The following is a 14,679-nucleotide window of genomic DNA, read 5'->3' as shown; positions in this document are numbered from 1 at the left end:
TACAAATTTTAGAATTTTTTTTGAGGATCTAGGAAAGTTTCGTCTATTTTTTAAGAGTATAAAATTTTGTAATTTTGATAGTTTTGACACTTTAGCAATGAAAATTGAGGGAAAACGCAGTTTTCGATACGTTTAATAATTGAGTTAAATTAGAAAATTTTCGAATCAAGAGGAAAATTTTTAATTTTTTTTTTTACTAAAATAAGCCAAAAATTGGAACTTTTTTTATAAAATTCCATATTTTTTGTAGTTTTAGATCAAAGACAATGAAACTTGCAGGAATTGTTTCTTTAGAGTCGTTTATTAAGTAAGAAAAAATTCAAAATATGAAAAAAATGCAAATTTTAGAAAATTTTCTTTCAAGGATCCACCAAAATTTCTATTATTTTGTACACAATTTCGTAATTTTGGTAGTTTTGAGGCTAAAACAATGAAAATTTAAAGAGTTGTAGCTTTCGATTAACTGCACCAAATTAGAATTTTTTTTATGTTGGTGGTACTGAAACGAACGCTTCTTGGTTAAAAATAGAGAGGCAATAAAACCCAATTTTCCCCAAATTAAATCCCTCAATCGCTCCTGTGCATCTCTTGATACTCTGCAAACGTCACCAACCCCTTCAAAGTCGCCACCTTCAAATTCCCCTCTCTAACTTTCGCATTAATATGCCAGTTATTCAACTCCGCAACTTGCGTGGACGCCGCCGCCGCCGGATCGCTACTACTGTCCAACTGCTCGAACCAAAACTCATTTCCAGGCAAAGCGTTGCTGTCCCAAGCATAAGACACCACCAATAGCTTCCCCGCGTCTTCACCTTCCAACTTGACATGAGGCGCCTTCTTATCAAACATTAACAACTTGATTTTTCCGATCCGGTCGCCATGTTGGTACCCTCCCGCCATCTTGTAATCAATATACGCGAAGCAAACATCGCTGATGTTCGTCAACACGTCTGAAAGCAGTCTGAAGAAGAAATGAAGAGAGTGTTGGAGAGAAGCTCACGTGAGGCGCTCGGCGAAGGTGTCCATGAAGATTTTGTCTTGGCGTGGGTCCAATCGCCACACTCCTAACCCCAATCCGACCACGTGGACGTACGCCATCTTGTCGCTTCTTTTGGCGCGGTCATTCGCTTCTATCAAAAGAGTGTCAATAGAGAGCGTGATTCTTCGACAATAAACGTCTTTGTCGAAGAAGCTACCATCGGCGAAGGGTAAGAACCGATCTGGGGACTTTTGTATAGTTGGCAACAGCTCCCGGTACGTCAAACTGGCATCTCCGTAGAAATTCAAGAAGTGACCTTGTAAAGTCGGGATGAAAAACCGACCGTACCCGAACTCGTGGTTGTTTTGTTCTTTGGATTTAACAATTTCGCGGTGTTCCATCACGTTTATTTTAGTCAATCGGGGACCAATCAACCCTATAATGACGCCATCATCCTCCAATCGGGTTCTCTCCTCTTCGAACACCCCACAGTTCTGTCGGTTACCATCATTGATGAAGACAGTCCGTGAGGATACTGATAGGAGCGCTGATAGTTTCATCTCGTCGTAACTAAGACAGTGTTCAAGAACCAGAGGCGGTTGTTCGTGTCGGGTACCAACAGCCTCCCATCCTCCGGAGTTGGTAGTACCATCCAACAACATGTAGTAGTCGCCTTCGCCAAGAAACGCCACCGCTCGCTTGCTCAAGAACCGATCAATCAACTCCAGGACAGTCATGTTTTGGTAGATGTCCCTATTCCCGAATCTCTTCTGGTAGGATAAGAACCCGGAACAGAGGTAGAGGGCGTGTTCGTGTATCACCGGATACGTGGAGTTGATGTTCCGCTCCAGAACCTCTTCAGGGACTTTGTGTTTTCTCAGTTGGTGGCAACGAACTGAATCAATGGGGAATTTCCTGGGGAATTTCGAACTCGCTTCGGTGAGTTCCAGGAAGGTGACGTCGGGAGGCGGCGTGGAGACGGCGGACAATAACTCGGATTTGTGGTGGAGGATCCATTTGGGAGACGAAGCAAACCACGTCGTCTAAAATTTTGTATTAAATTTAGTAACAAATAGGAAATACTCGCCATTTTAGCGTGATAAACTGATGAGACAGCTGTGTAAACAAATAGAAATAGTTGAATTTGAACGATAAATACAGGAATGGTTTGCGACTTGGATAACAGTCCAGAGATGACGCTACTGGTTAAACAGCAAGTTGATTGGCCCAGTTCGTTGCGCAGAAGTGACGCGATTGGCTCATTCAAATTTTCCGCGGCGTGATTCAATTTTTACGTACCGACTTCCTAATGGTGATAACAAAGCTAACTTCACTAAATCGTACACAGTGCAAAAGTGAGCACAATGTTTTTTCTACAACTTATTAGTCGAGTCGATGTGGCTCAACACGGAAACTATCGAATAAATTGTTTTAAGGATCTAAAAACTCTTATTAGTTTGTTTCAGTGGATGCTGATCCTAACCTCAACTCCCAAGTCGTAATTCATTATGACGAATTGACCGAACGGCAGTTGAAGAGTCTTCAGAGAGTTTATCACAAACCTGAAACAGTTCTTTTTGTTTTCGGCGCTCCAGTTGTACCAATTGGTGGTTGGTAGTACTGCACAAAACTCGCTCGACTAAAAAATCACTAAAACCAAGAAACGAAAGTAACTAACGTCTTACGACGTCTTCTAACATTTGCCCGGTTGATGTGATGTGAGTGAAAGTCAGTACCGCTGTTAGAATCAAAAAACAGGTTGTTGATTGGCCCAACACGATTGGTTCATTCAAATTTCCCGCGGCGAGATTCAATTTTTATGACACGTACCAACGTTTGGGCTCAACATCTCCTAATGGTGATAACGAAGCTAACTTCACACAACTAAATCTAATGCGAGAATCGTACACAGTGCAAAAGTGAAGTACAATGTTTTTTCTACAACTTATTGGTGGAGTCGATCTGGCTCAACACGGAAACCATCGAATAAATTGTTTTGAGAATCTAAAAACTCTTATTAGTTTGTTTCAGTGGGTGCTGATCCTAACCTCAACTCCCAGGTCGTAATTCATTATGACGAATTCACCGAACGCCACTTGAAGAGTCTTCTGAGTGTTTATCACAAACATGTAATAGATATTTTTGTTTTCGGCGCTCCAGTTGTACCAATTAGTGGTTGGTAGTACTGCGCAAAACTCGTTCGACTAAAAAATCACTAAGACGAAGAAACGAAAGTAACTAGAGTCTTACGACATCTTCTAACATTTGTCCGATTAATATGATGTGAGTGAAAGTCAGTGTTGCTGTTAGAATCAAAGTACCCGCATTTGCCAGTCGTCCATCCAAAGTTCCTGTATACTTAAGGAAGAGATTAAGAAGTTAAATGAAGACTAAATACTTACAGTGTAGAAGAAGATGAGCAAGCAGATGCCCAAAATGGCGCCGGTGACGCTGTAGAGAAGTATGAGCGGATTAGTTTTACGCAAAACGTCATGAACACAACTAGAAAAGACAATAAAACTATAAAGACCAAGAAGAAAAAACATACAATTGAATATAAGCGTGTCTCTCAATGGCGATTTTCAGTTTTCGCCCGACAACTTCTTGGTACTCTTTCTGGTAGAACAACGTTTCGTCGTCTTCGAACCCATCATCCATCTTCTTCACAAAATCAATCAATAAGTACCATTCAAAGCGCACAACAGTCACCGCATGGTAAGTCATGTAATACACCGCCGGAATCATCAAAGCAACCGGAATAAATCCCAACCTGAAGAGCCACGAAATAACTTTCTCCCATTCCGGAGAAAATTCCTCGAAGATTGCAAAAACAAAAATTATGTCCGCGTCGTCGTCTTTCGGCGGCATGTGCACAAGAGCGCAGAGAAACGCCAAAGCTGTGTTGAGCGCAGTGAAAACGTTAAAATAGAGCGCTTCCCAGCGGATTCGGTTTTGGGTGGCAGCACTGGCTGTGCTTAACTCCCAGTATTTTCCACTGTTTGTTGAGGTGTGGTACAGTTTTAACGCAAATGGGATTGTCGAAATAGCGCCGAGAAACTAGAAAAATGAGTTTTACTGTCAGCTGGTAGTTTTGCCCACAATTCTATGACCACCAATGTGTTAAAGTAAATGTTCAAATTCTAAAATAGTAGTTGCCTCTGATGTTGTTTATGAAAAAGTTGTAATCAAAATAAAGACATAGAATTTTGGGGTTCTTTCTAAATTCAAGCTATCTACTATTAACCACGCTCTGATAACAAGAAATTTACTTCAATACAATACTTACAAAGATAAAGATTCCGTAGGACGGAAAGTACTTAAGAAAGTACCAAAAGTCGAACTTTTGCAAAAAGAGGAAAGTTTGGAAAAGCAATAACAAAGTGATGCTGATGCTGATGATCCATATTTGGGCTTTCATGAAGATATTTTGGAAAGAGTCGAGGTAGAGGAGGCGAAGAAGCCAAAGACGGTCATCTTAAATTGGTAGAGTTAATTTAAAATAATTTTTTTCAAATTTTACACTTTTTTTGGAGTAGGCAATAACTTTTGGGGCTTCGGAAACACCCATTTTATTTACACGACTAAAGTCTAAAGTATTATATATTTAAGTCTTGTTGGTACAATTGTTGCTATGGTGACCAATCATTTATTTACTAATTAGAAGCTAATTATCGAAAAATAATCAGCCCGTTATTGTATTGCATAATAAAAACAATTGGAGGAAAATGCACTAAAACGAACAAATTACCGACTAATAAAGGAAAACGAAAATAATTATCTACAAGAATTAAGTACCATCTAGCTATCACAATATGCATTAATATTATTATAAGCAATAATAGCACAAAAACCCCATAAATATTCATAGGGATTTTGTTCTTGCTAAGTTGGCGACAGCGACGTGGACGGATCGGGAATAATCTCGAAGTTGCTCCAGTGGCTACAGGAAACTGTAATTTCAAACTGTTTGAGACCTTAAGAGATGGCGTTACCAACTTTAATTATCTTGTTCTTGATTGGACCACTTCAGAGAGACTTGCAATTGATTCATTTAAAAATCCCGCTGCTGAGGTTTACAATTTTAGAATTTTAGAATTTCAGTATTTTAGAATTTCATAATTTCATAATTTTAAATTTTTAAAAATTTAGAATTTAAAAAATTTTCATTTTTCATGGCATTTGTAATACTTATTTGCGGCAAGAAAATCACCTTTTGAATTTCTAGGCAATCAAACGTGACATTTCGAATAGTTGGTTTTATTTTACAAGTTGGCATCGCTGCATGAATGTCAATTGTGTCAATTTGTGTGCCGATTTGGAGGCCAATGACCTTCGAAAATAATAAAGGTAGATTAATTAAGCTGATGAAATTCCCCTAAATGAGGGAATAACGTTTCAAATTCAAACCAAAAGTCAAAATAAATAACTATTAATAATTGTCGGCGCACAAAATTTCGTGTTTGACACGGCTAGAAAATGTTTTGGAAATGCGAGGAAATTGAAATCCGAGCCCGGAGGGCGAGGATTTCAATACTTTCCTTGCGTTTCCAAAAGACCATTTTCTAGCTTAGTGAAACAAATAACGATTTTAAATTTTAATTTTTAAATTTTTGAATTCTTAAAATTTTTAATTTTTGAGTTTTAAAGTTTAAGAATTTTGAAATTGCAGTGTTTTAGAATTTCACAATTTTAGAACTTTAGAATTTCTTGTTTTTTGCACTCAATTTTTAAATTTTGAATTTCATAATTTTAAAATTTTCGATTTTTAAAAGTCTGAAATTTTGGAATTTTATTAGATCTTTAGAATTTGTTGTACTTTTTTGAATTTTTAAATTAAATTTTAGAATTTTAGAATTTCAGTATTTTAAAATTTCATAATTTTAAAATTTCAAATTTTTGCAAATTTGGATTTTTAGAATTTTAGTTTTTGTCGTTCTTTTTAGAATTTTTAAATTAAATGTTAGAATTTCAGTATTTTAGAATTTTATAATTTCAGAATTTCAGGTTTTCAAAAGTTTGGGTTTTAGAAATTTTAGAATTTTAGAGTTTCTCGTTCTTTGAACTAAATTATTAAATTTTAAAATTTTTAAAATTTTTAAATTTTTGAGTTTTAAAGTTTAAAAATGTATTTTAAGAATTTAAGTAATTAAGGGTTTTGACAGACATTTTAGAACTTCAGTTTTTTAGAATTTTAGAATTTCATAATTTTATAATTTCAGATTTTTAAAGAATTTTTGGAGTTTTAAAATTTTCAAATTTTTTAATTTTTGAATTTTTGAGTTTAAAAGTTTAAGAATTTTAGAATTGTAGTATTTTATAATTTCAGCACCTAGTAATTTCAGCTTATGAAATTAGAGAAAATAGAGTATGAAATTTTGGAATTTTATTAGACCTTTAGAATTTGTCGTTCTTTTTTGAATTTTTAAATTAAATTTTAGAATTTTAGAATTTCAGTATTTTAAAATTTCATAATTTTAAAATTTCAAATTTTTGCAAATTTGGATTTTTAGAATTTTAGTTTTTGTCGTTCTTTTTAGAATTTTTTAATTAAATGTTAGAATTTCTGTATTTTAGAATTTTATAATTTCAGAATTTCAGGTTTTCAAAAGTTTGGGTTTTAGAAATTTTAGAATTTTAGAGTTTCTCGTTCTTTGAACTAAATTATTAAATTTTCGAGTTTTAAAGTTTAAAAATGTATTTTAATAATTTAAGTAATTAAGGGTTTCAACAAACATTTTAGAACTTCAGTTTTTTAGAATTTTAGAATTTCATAATTTCATAATTTCAGATTTTTAAAAAATTTTTGGAGTTTTAAAATTTTCAAATTTTTTAATTTTTGAATTTTTGAGTTTAAAAGTTTAAGAATTTTAGATTTGTAGTATTTTAGAATTTCAGCACCTAGTAATTTCAGCTTATGAAATTAGAGAAAATAGAGTATGAAATTTTGGAATTTTATTAGACCTTTAGAATTTGTCGTTCTTTTTTGAATTTTTAAATTAAATTTTAGAATTTTAGAATTTCAGTATTTTAAAATTTCATAATTTTAAAATTTCAAATTTTTGCAAATTTGGATTTTTAGAATTTTAGTTTTTGTCGTTCTTTTTAGAATTTTTTAATTAAATGTTAGAATTTCTGTATTTTAGAATTTTATAATTTCAGAATTTCAGGTTTTCAAAAGTTTGGGTTTTAGAAATTTTAGAATTTTAGAGTTTCTCGTTCTTTGAACTAAATTATTAAATTTTCGAGTTTTAAAGTTTAAAAATGTATTTTAATAATTTAAGTAATTAAGGGTTTCAACAAACATTTTAGAACTTCAGTTTTTTAGAATTTTAGAATTTCATAATTTCATAATTTCAGATTTTTAAAAAATTTTTGGAGTTTTAAAATTTTCAAATTTTTTAATTTTTGAATTTTTGAGTTTAAAAGTTTAAGAATTTTAGAATTGTAGTATTTTAGAATTTCAGCACCTAGTAATTTCAGCTTATGAAATTAGAGAAAATAGAGTATGAAATTTTGGAATTTTATTGGAAATTAAAATTTGTCTTTCTTTTTAAGAATTTTTGAATAAAAATTTTTTAATTTAAATTTTTAAATCAAATTTTTGAAAATTTGTATTTTTAGAATTTTAGTTTTTTTTAAGAATTTTGAATTAAAATTTAGAATTGCACTATTTTAGAATTTCAATATTTTAGAATTTTAAAATTTCATAGTTTCAGAAATTCAGGTTTTTAAAAGTTTGGAATTTTGGAATTTGTTGTTCTTTAAATTAAATTTTTAAATTTTGGAATTTTTGAATTATTAAATTTTTGAATTTTTAGTATTTATGAATTTCAGTATATGAGAATTTTAGAATTTCATAATTTCAGATTTTTAAAACTTTGGAATTTTAAAACTTCAGAATTTTTGAATTTGTCGTTCTTTTTAAGAGTTTTTGGGTATTATAAAATTTTGGAAGGAATAAAATAGAACGCATTTATTTGTACAGTGTATTTTTTGGAGACTTCAATGCTCTTTATAACTCTAAAACAAATCCGTTAGATCAACCTCCTCTAAACAAAACTTACCTTTTCCGCCGCCTCCAAGAACTTCCCCATAGTCTCCTCCCCGCACTCCTTCACGTACTCGTAAAACCGCCCCCTCTTCCTCAACAACACGAAAGGGTGCTCAAACTCCACCACCCTCCCATCTTCCATCACTAAGATCTTATCCGAATCAATAACAGTGTTCAATCGATGCGCTATGGTCAAAACCGTACAATTCTTAAACTTCCTCCTGATGGTCCTCTGGATCAACTCATCGGTCTTCAGATCAACATTCGCTGTAGCTTCATCCAAGACGACAATTCGGTTATTCTTCAGCAAAGCTCGCACAAGACAAATCAACTGGCGCTGTCCAACACTAAAATTACCACCTCGCTCAGAGACGTTGGCGTCCAGACCGGAAACGGCGGTTTTAAGCTCCGTCTCTTCCAGACATTTCCAGATTTGCTCGTCGCGGTAGTCGTCAAAAGGGTCGATATTCTTCCGGAGGCTTCCCATGAAGAGCACCGGCTCCTGCGGGATGATGGACATCTTCGATCGCAACGTGTTCAAAGAAACGCTTTTGGTGTTAACCCCATCGATGCGGACACTTCCGGTGAAGTCAAACAACCGGAAGAGGGTGGAAATCAGAGAGGTTTTCCCGGCTCCGGTCCTTCCAACTATTCCGATTTTCTCCCCGGAGTTGACTTGGAAAGACACGCTTTTTAGCACCGGAAGATTGTGGTACTTCAAGGACACTCCGGTGAAGGTGAGGGTGCCACTCCGGGGCCAGTCTTTCGGTGGGGGTGCTGCTTCACCACCATCCTCCACGTCTACCTGGGAGTACTCTTCAACTCTCTCTACGGAGATCATGTATGATTCGAGCTCTCCAAGGGCTCTTAAGGTGTAAGGGACATTCCCTAGAATACTGGTGCTTTGGGTGATGGCCAACCCCACATTACCGGCGGCAGGTACTGAAAAAATCCATCCTAAAAGTACTACGAGGACGTAAACTCACGGGTTTTTAAAAGGAAGAAGCTGAAGATTACTAAGCCGTTGATGACGATGAGAACCATTTTTAAATTTTGAAATTTCAGAATTTTTGAATTTTTAAATTTTTATATTTTCGAGTTTTAAAATTTAGAATTTCAGTATTTTAGATTTTCAACAGGCATTTTAGAATTTCAGTATTTTAGAATTTTAGATTTTCATAATTTCAGAATTTAAGATTTTTGAAAATTTGGATTTTTAGAATTTTAGATTTTGTTGTTCTTTATAGAATTTTTGAATTAAATTTTAGAATTTCTGTATTTTAGAATTTTAGAATTTCATAAATTCATAATTTCAGAATTTCAGATTTTTAAAAGTTTAAACTTTTGAAATTCTAGACTTTTATTTTTTCTAAAAATTTCTCGTTTTTTGAACTAAATTATTAAATTTTTAAATTTTTGAATTTTTGAATTTTTGAATTTATAAATTTTTTAAATTTTAAAGTTTAAGAATTTTAGTATCTTGGAATTTTAGAATTTCATAATTTCAAAATTTCAAATTTTTAAAAGTTTGAAATTTGAAAATTTTATTTTATTAACTTTAGAATTTGTCGTTCTTATTAAGAATTTTTGAATTAAATTTTAGAATTTTAGAATTTCAGTATTTTAAAATTTCATAATTTCAAAATTTAAGATTTTTGGAAATTTGAATTTTTAGAATTTTGGATTTTGTTGTTCTTTTTAATATTTTTTAATTAAATGTTAGAATTTTAGTATTTTAGAATTTTAGAGTTTCATAAATTTATAATTTCAGAATTTCAGATGTTTAAAAGTTTTGGTTTTTGAAATTTTAGAATTTTAGAAGTATTAAATTTTAGAATTTTTAAATTTTCGAGTTTTAAAGTTTAAAAATTTTAGAATTTCATTATATTATAGATTTTCAACAGGCATTTTAAAATTTCATTATTTTAGAATTATAGAATTTCATAACTTCGGAATTTCAGATTTTTAAAAATTTGGATTTTTAGAATTTTAGATAATGTCGTTCTTTTTAGAATTTTTGAATTAAATGTTAAAATTTCAGTATTTGAGAATTTTAGAATTTCATAAATTTATTATTTCAGATTTTCAGATGTATAAAAGTTTGGGTTTTTTAAAATTTTGGAATTTTAGAATTTCCCGTTATTTGAATTAAAATTAAATTTTTAAATTTTAGAATTTTTAAATTTTCGAGTTTTAAAGTTTAAAAATTTTAGAATTTCAGTATATTAGAGTTTCAACAGGCATTTTAAAATTTCAGTATTTTAGAATTTTAGAATTTCATAACTTCGGAATTTCAGATTTTTGAAAATTTGGATTTTTAAAAATTTTAGATTTTGTCGTTCTTTTTAGAATTTTAGAATTAAATGTTAGAATTTCAGTATTTTAGAATTTCATAAATTCATAATTTCAGAATTTCAGATTTTTAATAGTTTGGGATTTTGAAATTTTATTCTCGTTTTTTGAACTAAACTATTAAATTTTATATCTGAGTTTTCAAATCTTTAAATTTTTAAAATTTTGAATTTTTGAATTTTTAAATTTTATAAAATTTTGAATTTTCGAGTTTTAAAGTTTAAGAATTTTAGAATTTTAATATTTTAGAATTTCATAATTTCATATTTTCATAATTTTAGAATTTCAGATTTTTAAAAGTTCGCTATTTTGAAATTTTTGAATTTTACAATTTGTCGTTCTAGAATTTAAAAATTTTGAAATTTTTAATTTTCTAAATTTTTGAATTTTTGAATTCAACCCATTGTGAGGGTGCCATGCCGGCGAAAACTCACAGTTCTTCAACAGAAAGAAGCTGAAGACCACCAGCCCGTTGAAGACGATGCACACCATGTCGTTCCAAAACGAAAAACCTGCGAACACTGCGAAGAACAAGTACGAACTGGAGGTGTGAAGATCCTGATGGCGGTCAAACTCCTCCGTAATCTTCGTCTGCGCACCAAAAGCTCGAATTGTTGTTAAACCCTCCATGGAGGCGGATAGGTGCGTGAAGAGGGCACTCCTTGCTAGAAAAAACTTAACACGATGAAGACGTTTTCCAAGAACTTACTTGTTCCTTCAGTTCGTTTCACGCTGTGATTAGTCGGTACGAAGATCTTGCTGAAGATGCCAACCACTGTGAAGACAACAACCGCCGGGAGAGCGATCCAGTAGTTCGAGTAGATCACGATGATGATAACCCCCAAGAAGTTGAGGAAATTCACCATGACCGTCATAAGCGACACGGGGATGAGCTCGTCAATCACCCCCATGTCTTTGGTGAAGCGATTGAGGACGCGACCGGAAGCGTGCTGGTGGAAGAACGTCGTCGTGGCGTTGATAATCCTCTTCAGCATCTTATCATGGAGGTTGATTGAAACCTTCTTGCAGAAAAGAACGAAAATGAAGTTGGCAACATGAGTGGTGATGATTAACAGGAGAAGAAGTCCAGAGTAGATCAACAGCATTGTCTTCAGAGTGAAGAACGTGGGGTCCAGCGTGAGAACTCCATCCTCCACGTTGGTCCATAAGGTGATGAAGCAGTCAATCGCGCTGTTGAACACCTGGGAGAAGAAGAAGAGGAAAAGCATGATGAAGACGAGGGACGAGCTTCCAGAGGCTCTGAAGAAGTTGACGTAAATCGCGCTTGCAGAGGTTTTACTCCGGTGCTCCTTCATCTCGGATTGCATCTCGTGGTTTTTAACAACAGCTTCTTCGGGTTGTATGTCTTGACACTCCTCCAGGTCGGCTTCCTTGGTGTCTTTTCTTACCACCCGTCCGTTCTCTACGATGAAGACGCTGTGGAGGCCCTTCAAGAAGTGCACCTGGTGGGTCACCAACACCACGCACTTCCTCGCGAGATACCCGCAGACACACTCCGCGAAGATCTTCGCCGCGACGTGGGCGTCAACTGCAGAGAGAGGATCGTCCAAAAGGTAGATATCCGCGTCTCTGTACACAGCGCGAGCTAAACTGATCCTCGCCTTCTGACCTCCACTTAACATAACTCCGCGCTCTCCAACTCGCGTTTGGTCTCCATGAAGAAGCTGTGCTAAGTCGTGCTCCAGAGCGCACACCTGGAGAACCGTCGAGTACTTCCGGTGGTCAAACTCCTCCCCGAAGAGAATGTTTTGTTTGATGCTGGCGGAGAAGATCCACGGCTCCTGGGAGGCGTAAGAGAGTCGTCCCTCCACGTGGACGTCACCAGTCGTGGCGACTTCCTGGAGGATGACGTGGAGGAGGGTGGACTTCCCGGAACCGGCGCGGCCGACGACACCCACCACCTCTCCGGGGGAGGCAGAGAAAGACACTTGGGTCAAAACGTGATGTTGGTTCCACCGGGCACTCACGTTGGTGAGACGGATTTTACAACCACACGACGGCTTCGCCGTCGGATTACCACACTGAAGAAGAAACTCCTGGATGCGCTGCACCGACACCTTCGTCTCTGCAGCAAACAGAATGGCGAACTGGAGGAGGGTAACCGCGACGAGTCTTAGATTCTCGTAGAGGTTGAGCATGACGAAGACGTAGCGGGAGGTGACCGAAAACCCCATGAAGGAGGCCACCACTACGGAAACAAAAACGCTGATCTTGGAGACGTACATCCGGGTGGTGAAATTCAAGAAGCGGATTTCATTGCTGATGACCATTTTCCCCATTTCTTCGCGTCGCGCTGCTTGGATCATCTGCACGTATGGTTGTTCCCACGTGTAGAACTTGATGGCCTGCATGCCGACGATGACGTCGTTCATTAACCGCACGCGATGGTCGGTTTTTTCGGCGGCGGTTTTGCGCACCACTTCCAGTTTCTTCGCCATCCAGACGAGGAGGAGCACGGAGAGGATGATAAAAACAAGACCTGTGACGGCGGCGTGGCCGAGGGTGATGTCCAGGTACGCAGCTCCAAGGAGGAGGCTCAGAGGCGACACCCACAGGTGGTGGAGAAATGTTAAACTGAGTTGAAATCGGTTGACGTCGTTGGAGAGTAAGTTTACCATTTGCCCCACGTTGGCTCCGGTTTTCAATTGTAGAGCCTTGCGGTAGATCAACCCCGAAGAAGCGACCTTCAGCTTCAACCCCAAGGTGTTGAGTTCGAGTGTTATAATGTGTAAACCGATACTTCTTAAGAACGACATCAGGAGGAACATGGAGGCGGCAAACATCGCTTGGTTTAAACTAATCTCAGTTTGGTTCGAGACGAAGAAATCCAAAATAATCTCCAAGAAGAACGCCAGAAGGAACCTAACAAACCAACTAGTACAACCACAAAACTCTTCAAAACTCTTACATAGACAGGAAGGTATTCACTGTGGAGATGATCCCCAAAACGAGGAACTTGAAGGCAATAAGTCTGAAGAGCGCCCGAGCCAAGGATGGACTCTTCTTCTTCTCTTCTTCTGACCACAGCTGGTGGAGAGCTTCTCCAAGTTTCTTGGACTGGTGGTCATCCAGAGGCTCGTAGAGGTTGTCTTCGGTGATTTCGTTGTTTCGTCCTCTTAGTATAAGACGGAGAGGCCACCTGCAGAAAATGTTAATTCTGGAAGTGTTATTTTCCAACGTACCAGAAGAACAAGTGGGAGAGGAAGGATGATGCTTTTTGCGGGTGCTTCCGGAGTTTTTCTTGTTTTTGTCGGGTTTGCTCAGGGTCTTCCATGGTGGCGACTTAATCGCGAACTATAATGGTTGTTAATGGGTGCTTTATCTTTATAGCGGAGTTAATGATGGGCGATAAATATGGTGAAGCACCATCGAGGTCTTTAGATTCTTCAACTATTTCCTTTGCTGTCGTCAACTTTTCTGCTGTTTTTGTATTTTCTTTATCTTTGTTTGGTCTATTTTTATAAACAACGCAGTGTCAGTATTTTTATGGTATAATAAAAAGATCTTGAATATTAAAATGAGGCCTAGAATATAGCAATTATATTTTTTTTTAGATAAGAACATAATAAAATTTATGTGTTTGCAACATTTGAAAATGTATTTATGTCCAACTGAATACAATAACAATATATGTTTTACATTTAGCGTCCATAAAGTGGCTCTTTGTGAACTGCGTCCGTAAAATTAAAATCATTTTTTAAAATTCGCAAAAAAAATATTCTAAGAATCTTTCTTAAATGTCCTAAAACCTTTTTTTCTATTAAAATTTAACATTTAATTAATAAGTAAGTTAACTAATAAGACAGCTAACTTCCATAAATATCTTGCAAATAGGAAATATCGAGCAAAATCGTTTTCGACCCTCCAAAATTTTGGCCCTCTGGCGACGACCCGAAATTTTAAACGCTTCTATTTCAGTTATTTGTTGACGGACGAATAAAACAAAGGTGGTTTTGGATTCAGCGCGCAATTTTGCGTAAAATGAGCCCATTTAGTTTAAATTTCCTCAACAAATAAATGAGATATTGACCGAATTACATTTACGGGATGATTTTAAGGTCATTTTCAAGACGCTGAGACGCTGTTTTAGGGTGAAAAATGGGTTTAATATTATTAATTTATATATCGATAAAAAGAGCAGCTCGAGATCTATCAACTGGCCAAATCTCAGATTGATCGGGCAAGTAGTTTACGAGGGGCAATTAAAAAACAAAAAATTGAAAATTTTTCATCGATTGAGTCGCAAAAATTTTTTGCCCAAAAAATCAACCATCGA

At 35.4% G+C, this 14,679-nt stretch overlaps 1 protein-coding gene across 1 annotated transcript; it reads right to left on the bottom strand.

Moving 5' to 3' along the window:
• Positions 1–7,981: 7,981 nt before the first annotated feature.
• On the bottom strand, positions 7,982–13,677 carry LOC148177892 (ATP-binding cassette sub-family C member 4-like). Its single transcript, XM_088033416.1, has 6 exons — positions 13,586–13,677; positions 13,312–13,542; positions 11,092–13,265; positions 10,817–11,047; positions 8,044–8,972; positions 7,982–7,999 (listed from the first exon to the last, which is right to left on the bottom strand). The coding sequence occupies exons 1-6, from the start codon at positions 13,675–13,677 to the stop codon at positions 7,982–7,984; spliced, it is 3,675 nt and encodes a 1,224-aa protein (XP_087889542.1).
• Between the last annotated feature and the right edge of the window lie 1,002 nt (positions 13,678–14,679).

Source organism: Gnatocerus cornutus, chromosome 3 (assembly GCF_029298725.1).
Source record: "Gnatocerus cornutus isolate USDA-ARS CGAHR chromosome 3, icGnaCorn1.1, whole genome shotgun sequence".
NCBI classification, from domain to species: Eukaryota; Metazoa; Arthropoda; class Insecta; order Coleoptera; family Tenebrionidae; genus Gnatocerus; species Gnatocerus cornutus.
The sequence above is the reverse complement of the archived record's forward strand: the minus strand, read 5'-3'. Positions and strand labels throughout refer to the sequence as shown.

Bases quoted from the DNA above. Each gene is read 5' to 3' on its own strand.
- LOC148177892 (XM_088033416.1), bottom strand. From the start codon at position 13,677: ATGGAAGACCCTGAGCAAACCCGACAAAAACAAGAAAAACTCCGGAAG. The intron at 13,543-13,585 runs GTACGTTGGAAA...CATTTTCTGCAG, and splicing joins CTCTCCCACTTGTTCTTCTG to GTGGCCTCTCCGTCTTATAC. The intron at 8,973-10,816 runs GTGAGTTTTCGC...GGATTTTTTCAG, and splicing joins CTTCTTTCTGTTGAAGAACT to TACCTGCCGCCGGTAATGTG.